The sequence below is a fragment of the Pempheris klunzingeri genome, chromosome 15 (genome assembly GCF_042242105.1).
Source record: "Pempheris klunzingeri isolate RE-2024b chromosome 15, fPemKlu1.hap1, whole genome shotgun sequence".
Classification (NCBI taxonomy): domain Eukaryota; kingdom Metazoa; phylum Chordata; class Actinopteri; order Acropomatiformes; family Pempheridae; genus Pempheris; species Pempheris klunzingeri.
This window is the reverse complement of record NC_092026.1, coordinates 7,939,381-7,962,312: the sequence shown is the minus strand read 5'-3', so window position 1 is coordinate 7,962,312 and position 22,932 is coordinate 7,939,381. Positions and strand designations below refer to the sequence as shown.

General features: G+C 40.6%; 1 protein-coding gene across 1 annotated transcript in view; it reads left to right on the top strand.

Moving 5' to 3' along the window:
• The window catches only part of gpc1b (glypican 1b), a 60,183-nt gene extending 44,868 nt beyond the window's left edge, over positions 1 to 15,315 (top strand). The window contains exons 3-10 of the mRNA XM_070845101.1: positions 716 to 943; positions 1,166 to 1,329; positions 7,099 to 7,264; positions 7,434 to 7,564; positions 9,908 to 10,036; positions 10,355 to 10,488; positions 11,082 to 11,257; positions 11,685 to 15,315. Of these exons, the coding sequence (XP_070701202.1) occupies positions 716 to 943; positions 1,166 to 1,329; positions 7,099 to 7,264; positions 7,434 to 7,564; positions 9,908 to 10,036; positions 10,355 to 10,488; positions 11,082 to 11,257; positions 11,685 to 11,887 (1,331 nt within the window). The 3' untranslated portion in view covers positions 11,888 to 15,315. The remainder of the gene's footprint in view (positions 1 to 715; positions 944 to 1,165; positions 1,330 to 7,098; positions 7,265 to 7,433; positions 7,565 to 9,907; positions 10,037 to 10,354; positions 10,489 to 11,081; positions 11,258 to 11,684) is intronic.
• The last annotated feature ends 7,617 nt before the right edge of the window (positions 15,316 to 22,932 follow it).

Sequence of the window (22,932 nt, the reverse complement as noted above, 5' to 3'; positions counted from 1 at the left end):
ACAGTGCAATACCACAAACTACATCCTTACAAATCACCAGTTGAATCTACACCTCTCTCTCTCTCATTTTATGAGGATTGTTTTTGTCAATGAAGTCTGGTGGCTTTGAAGAGAGCACTGTAACGGCTATCTCTGGTTAAACAAAGCATCTTACTCTTTAACAACAATTTCAAATGCATTCAATTCTATTGTTGCCTCTTGTTTCTCGAATCCATTCTAGTGAACGGGTAAAGATTGTAGATAGGCATTTTTGTTAACAAGGCGGGCAGCGTGCCTACCTGTCTGTATGTCTGCCTACCTGTCCTTATATCTGTCTGCCTCACTGCCTACCGCTACGTGCGAGTCTGTAAATCCTCACTTGGAGCTGTATATACCTCACCCTTAAGCGCTGTCAATTCTGACATCCCCTAGAGGGACACTCTCACATACTTCAGCTTTAGGTTCACCGACAGTATGAGGCAGTGTTGGTATGCAGCACAAAGCAGTAAGAATAAGATAGGGAAATTGTGTAAGAATTGGTGACTTTTTTCATCATCCAGTATTTAGGTTTATGTTGAGCAGCACACGTTCCATGTACAGTTGTTGGGAGCGATAATGTGAGGATATGGATGGCAAAAAATGGCACAGAACAAAATAATAGCAGAGTGTAGTTGCTGACACTGCTGCTTAACCTTCTTCAGTTTTTAAAACATTAACTTTCTATATTTGTTTTTAGGTTACTTCCTGGAGTTGCTGAACCGCTCGGCGATGAGTCTACAGGAGACTTTCACTCCAACTTGGGGCTCCCTGTATTCCCAGAATTCCCAGATCTTCTCTGAACTGTACGCGGATTTGAAGCATTACTACCGAGGCGCTAATGTCAACCTGGAAGAGGTGCTCAACGAATTCTGGGCCAGGCTGCTGGAGAAGCTGTTCTACCAGGCAAACAGGCAATATTTCATAGGTACTTCCAGCTTTTTCATCAAATAAAAACAAAGAGCTGATTCACTGGTTAATGGTGCATTATGAGCGCAGGTTTTTACTGCTTGAAAACTTCTTTCACATTAGTGCTATACAGTATATACATAAGATGTTGAGATCACTGCTATTTTTTCCACATAATCTTTAAATGTGTTCAGATTTTCTATTTAGATTAAGATTTTACTGAATGTAATGCTTATTGCAGGTGAGGACTACCTGGAGTGTGTGTCTAAGCAGATAGAAACACTACGGCCCTTTGGAGACACACCCCGTATGATGAAGATGACGGTCACACGCACATTTGTGGCTGCACGTTCCTTTGTTCAGGGACTGGTGGTCAGTGGAGAGGTTGTGCGCAAGGTGTCCCAGGTAAAACCTCTCTTCCCTCCACCTGTTTTCACTCCAGTTTCTCTCCTATTTTCTTGCCTTTTGATTTTTCATGGCATCCTCTCATTCCAATAACTGTAATTAGTCTATTTTAGAATTATAGTCCTGTTTTCCCACTTGCCATACTTGTGTCATTGTTGTTGATGGAAGTGACTTACAGCCTCAAATACCTTTTTACTGGTGTCTGAAGTGCTGTTAGGATAATACTCTCTGCTCTCACTATATGCTCATTGGTATTCTTGTATTAAGGGTTCTGTGTTCATTCCTCTCAGTGATCACCAATCCTCCTCCTTGATGTGAACACCTAAACACACACACGCACACATGCGTGTTTTTACCAGTCCGTGCACATAGTATAAAGCAGTGGTAGATCAATGTTGGTGGAAACGAAAGGCTCCATAAAGTATGGCCCACGGCTCAGACAATCAGCCCCTGCAACAACAGTTAATGTCAGCTCCACACTGAAAAATGTCTCCCTAGGCTGCGGGGAGGGTTAATATCTCCCAAGAGAAATGGTCCCCTCTGTGTATAAGACAAGAGTAAGGTTAAGATCAGAGCAAGACTGAGAAATCATTTCAGCTCCTGAAAGGGAGGTGGCCAGTATTGACGCACCAGTGAAAAATATCTCCCATCAGACAAGGAGAGTGTTGGAGCAGCGGCCCCATGAGAAATATACATATCCTTTGAGAAAACAGATGGTGCACCAGAGATGAATATTACAATTCTTTCCTGATGAAATATCACAAGGTCAGACTGTGTATAAGCGTGAAAAGATAAAGAGCAAGAAAAAAAAAAAAAAAACCCAGCATGACAAAGTAGGTTATGGTGCTACTATGTGACTGCAAGGCCACACATTTGGCTGCATGTGAAAACTAGTTAACTGCACTTGAAGTTCAGATCTCCACCAGGGGATCTGGGCTACGCCTAACCTAACCTTAACCTAAATTAAAACCACTGTAACATTTCTAGTATATTTACTTAACTGTTTGTTTTGTTCAGGCTGTATACACTGTATATACTGTTACTGTTTCAGTGAAGTTGTTAAAAAAAAAGAACCTTACACTCAGCAAAGATATCAGATCATAACACATCTGGTACGGATTTAATTTGCAGATTTCGTTCAAACAGGAGTTTACTGTGGATGTCAGTTTTTGAGCCACAACAAAGACCAAAATGTGGCCTGCAACAGACTAGGAAAGGCTTGTTTTTGACCCAGCTGAATACCTTTCACTCTTTGATTTCAAACTGAAGCAGTTGTTGATGACTTGCAGCCCTTGCTGGCAGGTTAAGTGGAGTGAGGAGTCATTGACAACATAAAACAGTCAATGAAATAGGTTTTTCAAAACTTGTGAATCAATGAAACTGTGAGAGGTTGTTAACCATACAGGCATAAAGATGCTCAAAAATATTATGCTGATCAGTCTGGTATATTTCAAGATGTCCACAGTCAGCCAGACACACTCTCATACACATGACCAATAGCACCATCACCTGCGGGCTGGCGGAGATAAATAGAATCTATACGATCCCATTCCCTTTCCTTCTGATATGTGTTTTGGCTACAATTGTAGGTGGCACATAGTAACACCACCAGAGTGAGACAGCCCAGCCTAGCATATCTCTCTCTGCCTCTCTATGGCCCAGAAAACAGTTGTTCTCAGCCACAAGGGAGTACAATCAGGAATAACCATGAACACAAACAGTCTATGTGTAGCAGGTAGCCAGTGAATAACAAAATACAGACAGTGCCAGTGACAACTAAAACTGCCCCACCTGGAGCTATGGGAATAATGCAACCAGTAGTTTAACAGAGCTATAGACATGTCAGTTATTGCTTAGATTAGATTCAAGCGCGCAAATAGGGGAGCGAGGATCAGAATTAGTATGCGCAGCTCGCTGTGTTGAAATTGCTATTCATGATTTGTGTCACAGGGTTGTACCACTGGACCAGCCAGAGTAGCTTATGACCCCTGCAGAGCTTCGCCAGCAAGATACTAAACTGATAAGCGTCTCTCTTAGATAAACACTCATGTACACACTGGAGTACACATGCGCACACATTTTTAAAGACACGCACACCTCATGATTATTCCCCTCCACTGGTGATGCACATCTTGCCTGTGTGGCTACCACCACACATTTCCTGACTGGTGCCATTTTGTTGGTGCTGAGGGACAGTGAGCGATGTGTTCATTAAACAAGGCTGGCTGGGGAAAATGTATAAATAATTAGCACGGCTTTTACAAAATTACAAAATGTCATCCCAGTGCTAATGCCAGGTCATCGGAGCCTCCGCCACTGTGAATGAGGTCACAGACTGCCTTCTGCCCCATTTACATGCACTCATCAAAAGTCTTAAAGGGATGTCACTATGGACACACTTGGTCAATCTCTGCAAAAGGGAATTTCTCAGCTCGGTCCATCGTACTGTGTAAGAAGACAGAATGTCTCATTTTTGTCTGAGTCATCCAAGTCACGGCCTGTTTAGTACAATTTGACTGACTGATAGAGGTAAAAGACTTCAGCCAACTGTTCAATTTCATATTCATAATTTGTTCGTCAGTCTGTGTCGCAGCCTTCCCCAGCACAGAATCAGCACTGTGCTGTACTTATGCAGATTAGAACAGCACTGTGCTGTGATTGGAACAAATGAGACAGTGAGAAAAAGTGAGAGAGAAGGACTGTGACAAACTCCAGTATCCTTTCTTGTCTCTATCTTACTCACCCAATGCTTTATTCTCCTTCCATCCCCAGTGGATGAACTCCAATATTTCTGTTGATATTTCCCAGAGCTGTGCCCTGCGCTGCCGTGTTGGTGTGAATAGCTTGGTACACTAATTTGGATCTGCACTTTACCCTCCTTTCTCCTGTAATTCTATCGCTGATTGATTGGGCCCTAATGAAACAACTGTTCCTATTTTTAGCTATGTATTGCCACTTAAAGAGCCCAGTGACTGAAGATGTTTACCACATACTGCACAGTATGGCACTGCTTGGGTGTAAAGCTGGAGAGATTAAAACGAACTTCTTGCTGTGTATATGTGTGCGCCAAATGTTTTCCTCATAATTCTGTTTGCTACAAACTTAGAAGAAACATGACATGAATCCATGCTGTGTTTTACTTCGGTTAGCCATGAAAAAAGTGCTATACTGAAAAGTGGTGAAGGAGTATCCTGAAAGACGGCTGGAAATACAGCAAAGCAGAGCAGAGAGAAACCAAGGTGCATTGAAGAACTGAGTAATGTGGGAGATGTTTTTGTTGGACAGAAAAAGATATCTCAACAGTAAGATGCCGTCTTTCTTTCTAGTAAAGTATTAATTCCTCCCTTGCTTTGCTCAAGGCTGCATCACTCGGTGTGTCCTTAACTTTTTCCGGGCTGCTTTATTCCCTCGGGTATGGGAGTGGAGGAAGTAGGCCACGCGCCACCCAGCTCACTCTGGAGGCAAGGAGTCTTTATCAGCTTGCTCTATAACACAAGGGGGAGAGGTCGCCCATATATCCTTACTAATTACAGAGGAAAGACAAGCAGAGAGAGAGAGTCACAGAGTCATCTCAGGCTCGATTGCCGCAGGCAATATAGAAAGTACTGACAGGTATGGGGAGCATATTGTGAAGGTGAACCAAAGGCAGGTGTGGGTATGGGTGTTAAAATGTAACACAGCCATGTTAAAGAGCCATATATGCAAAGATCAAAGAGAGTATTTATAACAAAAAACTTTCTCTTGATATCTCGTGATAAGCCAGTATAGAGATTATTTAAATCAGGCCAGTGCTTGTGTGTGTGTGTGTGTCTGTGTGAAGGTGCATTGTGCCTCCATAAGAAACTTTATTAGGAAAAGTTTACTGATAAACTGATAAACAGGAAAATAATCAACAGGTTCATCAATTATGAAAATAATCCTTAGTTACGGTCATACATGTGAGTCTTTTGAGTCTTATAACTGGATCAGATTTGCCAGCCTCTCTATCATAGTGCCTTGTGGACCAGAGTACCACAGGTTACAGATTAAGTTGTCAGAATCAACCTCCAATTAGCACCACGGAGGAGTTGCACACTGTTTCATGTCTGTTATGCCAGGCCTGGGTTTCCCAGCATTGATGCTGTATGGGTGATGTAAGAGAAACTAAATGAATGTCTCTCCTTGATAAGTATGTTGTTAATATCACCCTTGGTTTTTTACTCCCCTGCCAACGCCCCTTTTTTAACATTCCCTTATCTATCTCTCATTTCCAGTCTTTTTCTCCACTCATCCCTGTACAATCCCTTCTTGTCTCTCACCGAAAAAGCATTTGTCTGACTCATCCCTGGCTAATGAGTGGTAGGGTAAGGATGGGAGGAGGGGAGAAATGGAGGGCAGGAGTAATGATCTGACTCATGTCTCATATGACTTGAGATTAAGCCTGGGAATGTGGTTATTGCTTTTCTGTGTCACTTATTTCACTCTAGACTGTCTTCCTTGTGCAGCTGGCAATAATTAACAAATAATCTATTGATCTCTTTTCATACATCAGAAATGCATTTACTAATTCAGACTGCTTATGTTTTTTACTGTAATTTATTAACGTAATTAGAGTTGAAAACAAAATAAATAACTTTTGGCTTATGTGGATCAGATATGATTAGATTGAATTTTAGTGATCCTTGGGGAAAAATGGGATTGATACGCCTATAAAAATATATAAAAGTGTGGGACAAAGTGTGGCTCATGAGAGAAAATAGCTATAAAATGCATACAATACTAAGATGCACACAATAGCTACTTCATGAAGGACAAGAGCTGCAGAGGAGCTGCCTTTGCCTGATTGTAGTTATCAGGGGACAAGGCTATTGTCCATGGTCTGAAAATGATCTTGTTTATGTCCAGTTATGCTGAGCAGACTTTAATTTTTTCTTAACTAATGACAGGTCTGTAGAGTGTTCAAAGTGGCCGTGATTTGTTTTCCCTCCTGATCTCTATTGTTGTCCTATTTCTACTGTATATTTGTTAAAAGCCGGTTTAACTGTGACTTTGCTGTTGGAGGAACAGTTTCCAGGAAAAGCATCAGGCTGGCCCAGATGTCAGCTTAGAGGAGCTTTGTATGCGTAGCTGGGTTCGTTCCATCTCTCTCTCTCTCTCTCTCTCCCTCTCTCCCTCTCTCCCTCTCTCTCTCTCTCTCTCTCTCACACGCACACACACACACACACACACTTGCACAGACTTCCTGAGGTTTTGTATGCATAGCTGTACTCTCTTGTGAACAGAGCTTACTGGTATTAACCCAGTTTCACTTTTCAGCACCAAGGCCCTTTCCTGGGGGCTTGTGGGATAGAGAGAGAAATGGAAGAGGAGGGATGGAGTGAGGGTCTGCAAATACTTGTATGAATGTCAGGGCCTTTTCATTGCATGTGAAACAAAAAGAGAATTCTCCCAAAGTGGTTTCCAAGGAAACGGTGCTGAATGTAATTTGGGAGCAAACTAAAAAAAAAGGTCACCATGGGAGGTGACCTCCCCTCTGCCACTGTCATTGTCTGGCTAAAGAAATTTCCATCTTCACATCTTTTCAAAACTGAGCACTTCTGTATAACATGTATTTAATTCTCCTGTACAATGGCAGCAGGGCTTGTAACAGTCAAAGTAGTGGTCAAATGTGCAGTTTGATCAACTGCTGCTATCATGTTAAACCTTTAGGCTATAAAATCACATATGCTTGACAAAATTCATTTTTCATCCAGGTGGTATGTGTTTATTTCTGTCTGTGCCCTACCCCAGGTGCAGCTGAGCCAGGAGTGCATGCGGGCCATGATGAGGATGACTTACTGTCCCCATTGCCGTGGCATGGCCTCTGCCAGACCTTGTGCCAACTACTGCAGCAACGTCATGAAGGGCTGTCTGGCTAACCAGGCTGACCTCAACACTGAGTGGAGGCATCTGGCAGGTGGGGAGCACGCACACTCTCATCCAATTCAGCCATATGTTTGCTCAAAGTTTCACCCTACACATGATATTACTTTATGCAGTGAATACAGTAAATTCGCTCTGCCAATGTACTACATATAAAACATTTTGCATTTCTTTCACATTAACTGTACCTCCTGTTTTTGTAGAAACAATGATGCAGGTGGCTGATCGCTTTGATGACCCATCTGGTGTGGATAACGTTTTCCTCTCCATCCCCAATCGCATATCAGAAGCCATGATTACCATGATAAAGAATATAGACACCATCAACAGCAAGGTTAGATACACTGGGACATACAGCACACACAGATGTATAGGGCTGACTAAAACATACAAACTTTACCGCATAAAATACAACGAAAAGCTCAGAAAATGGCAAGTCAACCTTTTCTTTGATCATTAAAGCAGTTCACTCTGTGCCACAACTGTGGCAATTTACTAATGGACGAGATCACTCCATCACAAAAGGTTCCTCTGAGAGGAAATTAATGTACTGTTTCAAGAGGTGCGGAGTGTATTCCATTTTAAATGAGGCGATTGTGGCTAACTATATCTTATCAACATGTTGCTGTAGCTGTAGCAGGATAAATACCAATGTAAAAAAATCTTCAATTATACCGAAAATGTATTTCAAAAAAGTAAGAAAGAAACAAACTGAAACTGAAGAAAACTGAAGAAAAACACTTCACCTCTCTAGTTATAGTGAAATGTTGGCAAACATACAGTACATCTTATAAAGCGCTTGGCACTATATTTTAAAAGACCCTGAAAACCTATTTGCTCAATCAGCTTCTCATTGTGACTGAGGTGGTCCTACATAAACACAAAATCTCCTGCCAAAGTTACAACAGTTTTATTTAAGAGAGACTACTTCTGTATTTTCATTTTTGTCTGTTGTCAGTGGTCTGAAGCAGGAAGGGCGCAGTTAGAAAATAAAAATGATGGCACACACTTCAGTGCACCTATCAGGATTTAGCAATGTTGGAATCAAAATGAGATGAGTTGTAGGATTGTTTGCTTATGTAGCTGTCAATCACATCTATTGCACACAAACATAGTCCAGCAGATTATTTGATTGTCACCTATTTAGTCATGAATATTTAATGTCACAGAGAAAGATTTGAAACCAAGCTTTCAGGGAGCTTTGAAATATTCATATCACCTGATAAAGCAGTCGAAATTGTAATTAAGGAAGTAAAACATCTTTACTGTCCCAGGTAATCCCACTGTGCGAATGAACACGCATAACCTGGATCCATTGTTTAAGAGACTGTGTCCCTTTGCACTATTCTACCCTATTGCCCCTTCATTTATTTGTTTGTACCATTAACACCCATCCTACCACTGAGTTAATGATGCTGCAATGCTCCACATACCTGATTTAGAATAAAAGGATGTGAGTCATAAAAGGGCGTGCAGGCCAAGCGTTTACTTCAGTGTTTATTGGTGTTTGAGCAACAGTTTTATATGATCCTTAAAAGGCACGATGGGAATCGGTGTCTGAGTTGTTTGGTGAAAGTGGAAAACAGTGTAGATGGTGAGAGAAAAGACAAAGCTTCCTCTGTGCTGGTTTGCTGTAACAGAGCCTGGCTGGCTTAAGGTGAGCTATAGCCTGGCAGACTGCCTCTGACCCGTTTTAATATGGTAATCACACACAGCTTCAGCCTCTGATCTCCATCTCCAGGGGAAAGAGCTGTGTTGATCCCATAGAAGTCAAGTCGTGTCTATGGTCTAATATTATGGTAGACACAGTGTGGGACAGATTATCTCCTATTTACATAATCTGTTGACATCAAAAGCCATATGTTGTGTTATGTACTTTACCCATCAAAACATATCAAATACTTTTATAGAAACTGCAGACTACATTAGTAGATGTTCTTGAGAGCTATCTGGCATTACTCTAATGTAACAGAGTCAACACCATGTTTTTATGCCCATTATTCAATCTACTATGAACCACATAACACCAGCGAGTTACGCTGACAGACATGTTTGAGAGCTTAGAAAAGGATTATTTTATAGTTATGTGGAGGTTCAAAGGCTTGAGGCTCCTCTAAGCAGACCAGATTGGATGACAGATTGACTGCAGTCTTACGCTAGTCCCCGGGCTCCATTTATAAAATGTAAGCCCCATAGGGACAAGTAGTACTTTATGAGCTGTGAATCATTCTGCAAGAGCAATGCTGTGATTGACTCTTAGGGTCATGTAAATAACCAGCACCGCTCGTCACTGTTGGTTTTCAAAGGTAGAGATTTGTGTGTACTAATTTCCTCTAATATGCTCTTTGTGACAATTTGGTCCAACAAACACAAAATATTTTGCTGATGCACTGTGAGTATAGGTTTAATGGATTCTATTCAGAGAGCTAGTTCAAGTGTTAGATTTCAGTCTTGTTAACACCCACACCAATAAAGATACCAAGTATAGAAAATAATGTTTATAGAGCAAGTCCGAAGTCTTACAGTTCAAGTTACCAGTAGAGGATGAAGATGGATTTGATGATAAAGCACTTAGATCCCTTTTGGGCCTTGCAGTGCTTAGAAAGTAGAGTCAAATTCAAATTGTTAACTTGTCCCCCTCTTCTCTTTTCCTCTTCTTCTCTTTTTCCTGCCCCAGTTGTTCCAAGCATGTGGTAACCTCAGGGAGGGAGGAACCAGCAGCACAGGAATGGACGAAATCATGAAGAGAGGAAAGGTTACAGTGGATGACAGGTTGCCATCCGGCTCTAACAAAATTGAAAAACTGGTTAGTATTTACCCCAACTCAATCTGTGTTCTTGTTATTTCTCTCTGATAGTCTAATTTGGCCATGCATAGTGATGCAGGATGGTTTATAATCCAGGAGCCATTGCTCATCATGGGCAATTAAACCCCTTTTGCTGTTCATTTCACCTTTATACAACCAACCATGGGGTGATTAGATGGGAATGAATGCTTGGATGGATGAATGAGTCAGATGACTGAGCACTGCAGTTGGTTATTAAGAATGCAGGAGTTTTTCTTACTCTCCTGCTTGAGTCTGACCATTACACTTATGAATCTGCTCTTGTCAATTCTGCCTTAGGTTTCTGATGTAACCATGAGACTGAGGGATTTGCAGCCATACTGGATTTCTCTCCCAGGTATTCTCTGCAGTGACAGAGTGGCCACTGGAACTGGGGCCGAGGATAAGTGTTGGAATGGCATGAACCGTGCGAGGTAGGGCATATGAACCTAAATTAAAATTTATTTTGAAATAACATATCAAAGTAGAGAAATGGACATTGTATCTTAGGATAATATGGTGTTTTATACACAATATAATGGTAACTATGGGTTGCTACCAATAGGTGACAGGTAGTCCCTGCCATCAAATATCTTTTTTACTAGAAGAAATTTTACAATATTCCACTTATAAATGAAATGACTAATAGCTTTTGGTTGTCAATGTTAGTCCATTAAACCGCTGCAGAAGAAGGGAGCACAATGAGATGACTTAATTGGCACTAGTCAGACCTCAAACTGCGGAAAACAATGTTATTTTTTAAACTGCAGTTTGTAACCAGAAGGTTTGACTATAGGTGTACTGTAGCCTCTCTCAGTTTGGTCACCTACTGATGATGTCCTATAAAAAAACAGACTCCACAGAATCCTGCAAAATTAAGGAAACTGAGTGCATCATCATTCTGGCATTGGCACTTTTGGCCAGCTTCCACTGTTCGTCAAAATTTACATTGTGTCCAAATCACTGTCATGAGATGATGGAAAAACTCTGACTACAGTATGCGTTTTCATCAATTCACGTGCGGTAGGTACCTCCCAGAGGTGATGGGTGATGGCTTGGCCAGTCAGATCAACAACCCTGAAGTGGAAATTGACATCACCAAGCCAGACATGACAATACGCCAACAGATAATGCAGCTGAAGATCATGACGCACCGCCTGAAGAATGCCTTCAACGGCCAGGATGTGGATTTTCAGGATACCAGTGAGTACTCTTATATCACAGCCCACAAGTTTGTGAAGAACATGTAGAAGAAATTTACCAAAAAATGTACAAAAAGCTTCTGGAATAAAGGAAATAGGCAACACACTTCTGTCTTAGTCTGTACAAACTCTAGCACAATGACAGAAGGAGTGGGTTTGGAATTGAGATGATGGTATAAAAATTCTAAATCAGAGTGCCTTTCATGTTGGCAGTAAAAATGTCCTCCTTTTTCTGAGGCCTGCATCTGGACAGTCAACCTCATTCTTCTAGGTGATAGTTAGGCAAATGCTGTTCTTGCACTGTATGTTGAAAATGAGTATGTGGCAGTGGTCTAAATATGTTAATTCTATGAATATATGGGCAACACCATGTGTAAATGTTATGTCTGTTGTGCTGTTAATCTCATGCTCTGACTCTCTGTCTTTAGGTGATGATGTTAGCGGTTCAGGGAGTGGCTTGTGCGCTGACGATATGTGTTCCAGAGGCCCACGCCTTGTTGTCCCCATCACTGAACGACCCATACTCCACCCCTATCCTATAGATAACAAGGTGAAATCCTCGGCCAACCAGAACCTCCCCTGCATCACCATTTACTTGCTTTCACTGCTCATTTTGCTCCTCCGGCGATAATTGACGGGGGAATCTACCAACTGGGACTTAGGCTGGGACATGAGGGTTGAGGAGAATCTGAGAGGGGAGGAAGGAGAAGCTGGGGGTTAGTTACTTTGCCAAAACTAAATAAGTATAAGGAAACAAAAAAAAAAAACACTTGGATGGACTTCCTTTTGGTTTTGGATTAGAACAAAATGGAATTACGAGTATTCATAAATGTTTCGGTTCTGCTCTTTTCTTTTATTTCATGCTATATTATGACACCGTTAGAGCTGGTCTTTTTGCATCTTCTAATGCTTTGTTTCTGGTGTTTGGGTTCTCTGAGACTATATCTGTACCTAAGACGTGTAAGACTATATTGTTAACAGTATGTTGGTGTTGACACCATAGGGAGAGGGAGAATGGGGCTTTGCAGTGGTGCTCAGATACATGTTTGTTATTCAACTCCTTTAAAACAGCACTTGTGTTCAGACGAATTATTTATTTATTAATAACTCACAATAGAGCGGTTTCATCACCCTCCAATGTTTATAGATACAGTAAACAAACCACAAACGTAAGCGAAATAAAATATTGATGACTTTAAAGGAGGGTAATCGGACAGTACGACCCACCAGACTTATGCATTAAGCCTCACAATATCATTACACTCACACACACTTTCTCACAGTGAGGATGAGAGCACTCCGCGTCAGCACTTTTTGCCATTTCATCATGTAAGCTGTAATAATAACCGTGATCACATTCACACTGACATGATCGTCTAATGTGGGAGTAACGTGACCCGTCCGCCACTCCATCCATCCTCGCATCCCTACATTCCCCCTGCCTCCCCCACCCCCTGCTGAGGCAGACCTCCCTCTCCCTCCCGACCCTGCTGGCTGTGTACTGTAGGATCAACTCGAGAGTCTGGTGTAAGCAAAACACATGCTCGTCCGGGCCCGGTCTCAGATGACAGCAGCTTCCCACTATAGAGCACTGTATGTGGAACGGGGGTGTCGATTTAAGACTGCCGTCACAGCAAAGGATTGACAGTTCATGATTTTGGAAAGGTGTAGCAGAACAGAAATGTACACAGAAGAAGAAACACTGCTCTCATGTAGCGCTCTTTTCATTATTCTTTTTATGTGCACAGCAGAGCAAAAATATAATATGCATAATTTTGTGTGCTGCCTGAAACAGCCCAGTGCTCCTGTGATTAGTATCATAATTGCAACTAGCAGTGTCATACATTTTTGTCTAATTGCAGCAATGATCCATATCACAGTAAACGCTACACCATGCACGTCTCTGAATTGTACTACTATTTCTATGGCAGACACAACCGTGTACATATTTTTGATTGCTTCTTTTTTGTTTTCTAGACAAATTAGCCAATTAGGTATCGGAGTTTTATAATGGCCAGAACATTGTATGCTATAACTTTTATTTCATTCATCATCTGTCGTAGAGTATCCATATCTGCCTTCCATTTTTCTGCAACTTTTCTATATCAGTGCCTCTCTTTTCCCACCCCTACCCTTCTCCCTGCTCATCAGTTATAATGACCTTTAAAGTGTCCCTCGCGCTTCTACATGATGGCAAGGCAATATGACAATGACACAGTGCTTCATTATGTGTCAACCTTACTGGGAATGTTGTGGGAACATAGTGTAAGGCTTTTCCTGATGACAAGCTTGCAGGGGAGGAAACGCGTACCACGTTTTAATTCAAAGAAATGTCAAAGCTCTCGTATTAAGAACGCTGTGTGCAGGATGATGGGACAATGCTTGCATCTGTGTATTTGTGTGTGTGTGTGTGTGTGTGTGTGTGTGTGTGTGTGTGTGTGTGAATGTGTGAATGTGTGTATTTGTCTTTGATAGAGCGAAAGAGTGACAGACGATTCAGCCTTTATAAATCTTGTTTGGGTGACAGAGAAATGAAATGTATTGAAATGTACTGGACTAACATAGTCTGATGGAGTGCTTTTCAACTGACAGCAATGGGAGATTAATAAAGCTCATTTTTCAAAAATGGGATTTTCAACCTACTACTGTATTAACTCCCGATCTGTACTGATGGTGTCTTTGCTTGCCAGTATTGTACATGACAGAGAAATTTAAGTTGGAGGACAGAAGTGGACATGCTTTTCAAAGTACATCATTGCTTCAGTTGCACACTGGGACAATTTACTATACTGTATTGATATTATGACAGTTGAATACTGAAGATCAAATTAAGTCACTGGGGGCTCTGTCAAACTTTTTAGAAGCATATCTGCTCTGAAAATGGGTGAGGTTACCGTTGTGTGTTACCTGACAGGTTATTTTGATGGTATTTTCTTTTTTTTTTGACTTGTTTTATTAATGAATGCTATGTTTGCTGAGCTGTCTGTGTGTGTGTGTGTGTGTGTGTGTGTGTGCGCGTGTGTGCATGTGCGTGCGTGCGTGCGTCTGTCTGTCCATCTTTTTGTTAGTCCCTGATTGATAAATCTGCCTGTGACTGCCTTTGACACTTGTCTAGGGTTGGGGTCAATTTTGAGATTTAAAAAGAGAGATTTAATTATATTAGATGTTCCAGCGAGGAAAAAAAAAAAAACACATTTTGAACAAAGAACTGAGAACAAAAGCACCACATGGGTCTTCTTTTTGTGACCCTGTTGAAAGATCTGATTATGAATGTGAACGTATACATTAAGCCCTGTAAAGAATGAGAAATGACTCCAACTGTGATGGTGACATTCCAATTCAAAGACGACTTGTAACCCACAACTTCAGTTTCAATGACTGCCTCACAATGTCATCGGCTGAAATTTGCACAAACCCCCACCCCCCCTTTCTCCTCCTTCACCTTTTGATCTCATTAATTTGTTGCTCAAAGTCCCCCTCCCTTTTATAAAACCTGCACTTTTATGAGGCCAATAAATGGCATTGTCTGCACAAAGACATCACAAGACGGTCGATCAATACGCGAGTCAACACCTTCCAGAAACGACTATTGATTGGGGATGTGTGTATGCAGATAGATATGGCCCAGCAAGACGTCTCCTGTTCAACTATGGTGAAACAGTGTAAACACAAAGCCTCTGTGTGTGAGAGGGGGCAGGAGAAAGGAGAAAGGTTTGTCCAGACAACTGATCGCAAATCACTTTGTGCACCTTAATCCTGCCCTCATACATTTGGTAGCAAAAATGCAAAGCTGATTATCCCACCAATGAAAGACAGCTTTACTCTACACTGAGCTGAATATGAGAAGACTTTCTTAAAGGTGCCAATTTATGAGGAAAAAAAAGTACTTTTAATTTTCTTGATTTTATTTACTTTGGTTTTGTTGTTATCAGAAATCTATGGAGAGTCTGTGCTTATGGTGGCGATAGGTGCCAGAAAGAGGTTGAAAAATACAAATGTCTCATTTGCTGTTGTACCTGAAATCTTGTGTCAATTATATACATTGTAAGATTTTCAACATGCCTGTGTCCTGTGTCTTTAATGGTGGTCTTTAATAGTGGGTGTGTTCACATTTTGACAGAGAAAACGAGGAACAAAATGATAGGTCGTGTTAACATCTGATAAATCTTCAACAGGTTTGAAATCATATACACAAACCACATAACTCAAACAAACAACATGTGGATCAATTGCATCTAGATTTCCTTGGAAAAGGAACTGCCTGCCCTTCTCCATTGCCATCTGCCTAAGTTGTTTCCCAGAGCGCACCGGGGCACACTGCCACCTAAAAAGGGCCAATGCGCTCCAGTGATGATGTCAGAGGTGACAGCTGCTGTCTGCTGTTGCCACACAGGAAAAAAGTGCCACATGTTAAGAGCACACTAAGTGCTTTGTCTTGTTCTGTGTGTAGACAATGGAATGATCACCCCCCTCAGGATGGTTTTAACAAGGTGTACTTGACCATGATCCTATGGGAGACTGAATGCCGCGCTTCACATACAGTTCTGCTCAATACAAAGTGTTTTCCATATGTGAATAGGGGCTAAAGGACCTTGTGGTTCTCCTACAGAGCTCAGTGAGAAATGTCAGGAGGAAAATGTGCTCAGATCAGAGCTGTGATATTGTGATAATATCTGCAATACCGCGAATAAGTGTGTCACAATAGATCTTCAGTGCCACTCTGTCCCTTTGTGACTGGTGACAAGATATGCAAAGAACGTTGCTGTAGGTCGACTACATTCTCGCCAGCCTCTAGTTTATGTCGAAACGCAACGATTCAAAGACAAGCTCGAGCTGTGTCTGAATAAATTCAACAATCCCAGCTCTCAAATTGTTTTCGAAATCAATCTCATACCTAATATATTTTGAGTCAGTGATGGGGTGCGTTTGTCTCCCTACAGTGAGACAATTGTGTTATTTAATTTCACTGAAATTACTAGTCATCTTTTGGCAGTCCTCTTCTCACAGTGGCTGCTTCTGTACACAGATACGTGCAGGCACATTCACATTCTCCGCTATCGATTGTGTCTGAAGCTTTTCACCTCCTCTCTCACTCACAGCACACAGCACACACAACCACACAAATACACACAAGTTATTCTCAGCCTTTTGGCTCTCAGCTTGCCCTTTGGTTCACAGCACTTTTATGAGTGACTGCTTCACAACCTTAGATGGTCTCTGTATTGGAAATATCGGCTCAACAGGGCAAAACACTTGTCAGTAAAATCTCCTCAGCTGAATACACCCCAAACTGCCTTCGCCTTCTGGCTCCATCGTGTCGCACAGTAACATGCAACCAGGACTGTGCACTTAATCTCTCATGAAACCCATTAAAATATATTATTCTCAGAAATGTAATGAGTGTAGGGTAATGATGCAATACATACAATTTTGAATACATTTCCATTTCTGTCAACTTACTGGGTTACTTAACCGAAATGTAATCCCCGGAGCAGAAAAGTGGCTGACTGTCCTGGCAGCTGGTGCCACGGTGAAACCACCAAATGCTTTATTGTAAGTAAGTGAATGTTTGATCGTGGCATTTGAGGTAGTTATCCTATTGTCTCAGCTGCTTTATCCCATCTATTTGAATAAGGATTACACAAAGAATGCATGCAGGTTCACATCAAAATGCCAAAATCACTGTCAAGTCTGGAAATGTGGCCAAAAACTACTCAGAGGCAGTCTGTTCTGTTCTACATCTAAATCTCCATACATGGCTGCAAACGTGTGCCATGCTCTTTTGGCTTATTAAGCATATTCTCCCTTTTTTTTTTCTCTCTTTGATCTGCTCTGTAATTGAGCTGAAGCCTCTCTAGTATCAAGCTGTCAGACTAGTTATATAATTTCACATCAGTACTTGTATGAGTGAGAATGTATGTATGTGTGAGATCAAGGTCTAGGCATCATTGCCTCTATTAGATGACTGTGAGATGAGTCAAACTACAAAAAGCTCATACAGATGCGGTTCCACCTCAGGCATGTGCAGTGCAAATGCACAGACTGTCACCCAGTGGGGAAAGGCAGTCATTACAGTTTAAGGAAAAATGACACTGCTCAAAATGAGTTGGGATGAGAGTGTTAAGTTGATGATATGACAGAGAAATTCTGATTATGAAGAAAATAACTGCTTTAATGGTAGAAATGAATCTCTGATGGCATGGTAATAACTAAGACTCATTAACACTCATGTTGTACTTATTTGTTCAATTTATTGTAAAGTATAACCAACAGTGTTACAAAGTATTGTGTCTGTTGACCTCTAGTGGTTGAAGTTCCCACATAATATAATACAGAAGAGAAATGTCACAGTGACCAAATAAAAGCAAAACAGCTGTGACAAAAGCAGAAAAGGTCTGAGAAACCTTTTTAATTTTTTAGAAGTTAAGTTATTGTTTAAAGGAGGTTGAGACATTTCAAAGGTTGAACTTTTATTTGAACGTCCTTGTCACTGCTTCACTCATAATGTCTGTGTTGTAAAGATCGCAGTTGTCTACACTGTCATGTGTGACACTGGTTTTGGGTTGGTGAACAGGTGAACCTTCCTAGCAGTGTGCTCAGTGCTACATGTGGTGGGTGAATAACAGACTGTTGTCATTGTGGTTAAATACACTATTCTGAAATGGTTACACCAAATTAGCCCGGTGTGAGAAGGGATTCAGAGGAATGGCTGGTGGAGTAAGCATTGTTTAAGAGACAGAAAGAGAAAATGATGGAGGATGGAGTATCTGACCTGTCTGGCTGATTTGCAACCACAACGTCTAAAAAAGAGAATTTATATTGTCCCATTCATTTATGTCACTTCAACACTATGAACTTCAAGATGGATTTGGGTCATACTTGTCACCAGTAGGGGTCACCTTGTCTCACTGAGGTTGTCTTGCGCTGTATGACTGATGGCTGAGTCTTTACACTAGACTTCACACGAGGCTACTGTTCCTAATTAAAATACATTACAGCTAAATCAGCAAATAGTAGAATTACTTGGCTCTATGAAACACTGAGTTTTTGGCTTTGGAAAGCATCGTTACCGGAGAGGCTGGCGGGAATTCAACTGAACAGACACATATTATCGTACCAAACGCAGACACACATACAGGCACAGACACATAACAATTCCAAGAAGTTCAGAATACACAAGCAATAACTAAAAATAACCCTTGGCACTGACAGACGGGTGATGGAAAGTCTCTACCAAGTGATGACACTAAATCATTCTCAAGTGCCATTTTCAGAACATTATCTGGCTCTCAAGCATCAAAGCTCCAACTATAAACAGATGGAGCTGGCCAGAATACACAGATAAACAGAAATGCATTGATTCTTTTTTTTTTTTTCATTTTATTTTAGTTATGAAAAAAGGCAAATAGTTTTTGTAGTTTGATCCTGTCATAGACACACAGCAGAGTGCAGAAGCTGCTGGCAGAGTTTGTGCCAGTGTGAAAAAAAAGCAGCTTTAACACCCCGTGCACGCCAGTCAGTGCCACCAAGTCACCAGGTAGGTTATGAGCGATCAAAGTAGATAACAATCAGATCAGATCTGCAGAAAAAAACTGAGGTTTCTTGAACCATTGTTTCAAATACATTTTCACATTCATCTGTCAGTTTTCAAAGGTCATGTTTAGCAAAAAAAATTGGCATTTCCCTTGAGCACTTGACACTTGACTCCCTCTATCTGTCTGGCTGTTTGTGGATAAGCTTTGATGTGTTTCAGCCATGTCTACTTGCAGTGGCGCATCTTGATCGCCAGGTGTCGCTGTGGCATCACCACATGTCTAAGCACAGCGGTAAATCAAGTGTTGTGTGGCACCACAGGATGTTTTCACTCAGTGCTGGGAGGTGGTGATGCTCAGCCAACAGGCACGCCCTCCCCATGCTGCTTAACCAAGGAAGAAAAGCAACACATATATATAATAAGAACAATGCTACTGTGTTAGCACACCTTCCTGCAGTGGTGGAAAGTAACTAAGCACATTTACTCAAGTAAGTACACATTTGAGGTACTTTACTTGAATATTTCTATTAATTGCTACTTTATACCTCTACTACACCTAATGATGATATTATTAGAAAGCAGTATATAATGTAATATAAAAAATACATGCAAATGAATTCAAAAGAATTGCATTCATGGATTCATTCTTGTTTTATCGAAACAAGATGTTGTTTTCTCATTGTATTCTAATCTCTAAATGCTCCAAAAGGCTTTATTTGCTCTGGAGTTTTTTCCACTATAGAGTTTGCAGCTCTGTTGACATTTGTGGTTCTGTGTGAAATATTTAAACAGCTATCAGATGATTTGCCATGGAGTGTTGTTCAGACATTCATGTCCCCCTCAGGGTGAACTGTAATAATTTGGTGATCCTCTGACTTTTTATGTTGTACCCTCAGTCCTCATCCTCTATCTACGGACCAACCAGTAACCAGTTTCACTTACACAGAAACAACACACTTACCCATCACCTGTGTACAGCTTGCACAAGGTGGTGAGCTTGGTTGGGGTCCTTTAGTCTGCCGTGCCTCTCTGTCCATTCACAGCAGTATTTTATGAGCCTATAAACTTGAAACATCTCAAAAAACTAAAATGAACATGAACCTAGCATTAAATAAGGCAATTGGATCATAATGTTTTATTATTGGGATACATATTCTTTGCAAATGTAATGTTTTAGTATGACAAACTGGATTTTTTAATGTGTGAGTTTGCGTTTTGGCGAGTTTTCTATCTGAAACTGTGACCTGTAACAGGATTGTGTTTTGTTTTCAGTAAAGTGTCCTGACTTTGTGTCTGTGGTCACTTATCAATATTACTCTCACATGAATACATTGCCTCAGTCTAGCTCTTATTTTCCCAAAGCCAGTGTATAAATGCTTGCTGTCACAGCAGAATGTATTATAATATGTGTTTAAGTTTTGTTTCCTTCTTTCAACCCTTTTTCCTCCCATTACAGGGATCAAGTTAATTTGACTTGACTGTGCAGAGGGCAGGTCCTCTTTTATCAACATGTAACATTTAACCTTTCCATTATTATTGACCAATAGGCTCACAGTGACATTTTCTATTGTCAGTGTGACCCTCAACCTTCTCCTGTTCTCATTTGTAGCTGAAAAACTGAAGCTTTTTCAAGTGCTGCATTTGTTCCATAGGTGGTTCTTTTGAATGAGACATGATGACACAGCTGCACTGTTTTTCCTTCCGTTGATAAGTAAACAGAGTAGTTCCATCGCCATGTACTGCAGGATTTCATGGATAAAATAAAATGCCTGCAAACTGCTTTTTTTAATGCACCCTGGTTTGAGTTTTTTTACTCAAGAGGTTTGGGATCAAGGAGGGAAAAAGAATCTTTCTGTAAAAATTAAGATCACATGCATATAACAAGCTGCAAGATCATCATTTTCCATACGTGCATTGATTATTTCATGGCTGCAAAATGTGGAACAGAGGTTATAAAAGTTTATCTCAGTTGAGAACCAAAATATTGTAGTTTTTACCGCTCTGCATTTACCTCACAGTTTTAGTTACTATTACATTTAAAATGAATGTCTAGACACAAAAACATACAGAGTTTATAAAAATATAAGAGATAATGTTATAAATTAAACTACCAACATTGCCAGCAGCTTATAATGACTCTTAATGACACTGTATGAATCCCGCTGACATTTGAGTAACCCATGGGACTTAAGCCATCCTCTGTGACCTGAAACAATCCATAATAACCTCTGACCCCTAACCTTCTCAGTTGTCATGCTGCTCCTGGAGTTCAGCTGGGAGCGTCTGGAGCTCTCTGGAGAAAGGCCAGTCTGCTGAACTTGTCCTTGTTCTATCTGGAAGGTCCACTTCGTTACCACATGCATCTCATTTTAGTTATGCTTCACTGCAAGATATTTGCAAAAAGCGGAAATAAACAGTGGAGCAGAAGTAAACTGTGACATTTCATGATGTCAATACTTATGGATTTAAAGAACCTGTAAAACAGGTAGACTCAAGTAAAGGTTTAATCACACTTTTTGTGGTCTTTGTGGCATGCAGAGCATCTGCGGTGAATTTCACATCTGTTTCAGGGTTACCTCCTACTTTGCCGAAGCATGATCTGGTCTGATCAGAGTCTATGTGGTCTCTGTTGTCAGAGTATTTGACCCTGTATTACAGTGAATTGGGAATTTGATATTCATCCTGCTGGCTTAATGCCAAACATCAATAGTACTGTTGAAGTAGATCCTGTTTTCTTGGGCATTACTGGTATTTTGTTATCGCTAAATTAGAAAATTAGGGAACATTTCTATGATGATGATGATTGAGATTGGGTTCAACAGCATGTAGAGATTAAATGTACTCAGATTAGTGATAATTAAAACTGTATAAAAGCAGAACTTATTTTGGACTTTCTAGCTGTTTGTGTCAGTTTTGTTTATATTCAGTATGTGATTTATAATATGTGTCATAGATTGCTGCTGTTGTACTCTACACATTTGTACTCAGAAAATTATTGAAAAATTAGTGCCAACAGGCATCAATCAACCTGTGACTTTGGAATGCCACTGAAAATTCAACCTCACAAAAAGTAAGCAAAATATTTCATATTTTTTTGTTATCCAAAACATCCGCAAGCTGTCTCACCTCCATTCACAATTTAAATTACATTTTTCCAGCATCGAGCAGGTCTTCTTTCTCAACCAGTGCTTTCCTCTGTGAAATACATTGTTGTAACACACTGTAGCTCAACAGCAACCTCAAAAATTAAACAGTTTTTAGTATGAATTATGTACGGATGCTCCGAGGGGGGAAGTGAGAAAAAAAAGTAATGATAATACATGTCCTATTGCAATTCTTTTCTCTCCTATGTTTCTGACTTAAGAGCAAGTGATAAAAAGGTTTTGCCAGGATAAATTCTTCTCCAAGTTCCTATTTTCACCTGTGAGAGCCAGTGGAAAACTGCAAACGTGTTCCCCCTGTTCTAAATAGGACTGGTGGCATTTAATAAATGTTTAGCTTTGTTGGTAGAGCTTTATGGCTGTTGAAACCAGGATCAAAGTTCAAGCTCCTGCTTCTTCTTTTATGTCAAAGTGCAAGTATTACAAAAACAAACAATAAATGTTCAGAAATATGAGCCTAAAACCTTTTTTCCCTGGATTCCACAGATGACAAAAAAGTACCTTAGTAAATATATTAAGTGTTTGTTGTGGCTCTGTATATTAGTTTCGAAGCATTTTTGCTGTATTTGTTGAAATACTAATAACAGCCCGACAGCAATCAATAAATGAAATGGTTTGACAAAAAAATCTGATGTCTGTAACTCTCGCAGGCAATTATTTCATTTGGAATTATTGCCTTTGGCTAGGCAGAGAGAGTGCAGCCAAAGTTTGAGTGGTAACTTAGAGGAAGAATGTCATGAGGTTTATTGCTACCCAACCAACTAAGCGACTGCTGAGGGTCTCCAAGCTCATGCAATATTTGCTGAAGTGACTGACTGTCTGACTTGGAAACAGTACGTATCTACACTGAATTGCTACGTGCTGTTGCTGCTGCAATGCTAGCCACTGACAGGCTATCATGATACGGTGACAAGCGAGGATCATCCCATTTGTTTGATCCAAAACTGGCAACCAGTGAATGATGTGTGTATGTAACACACC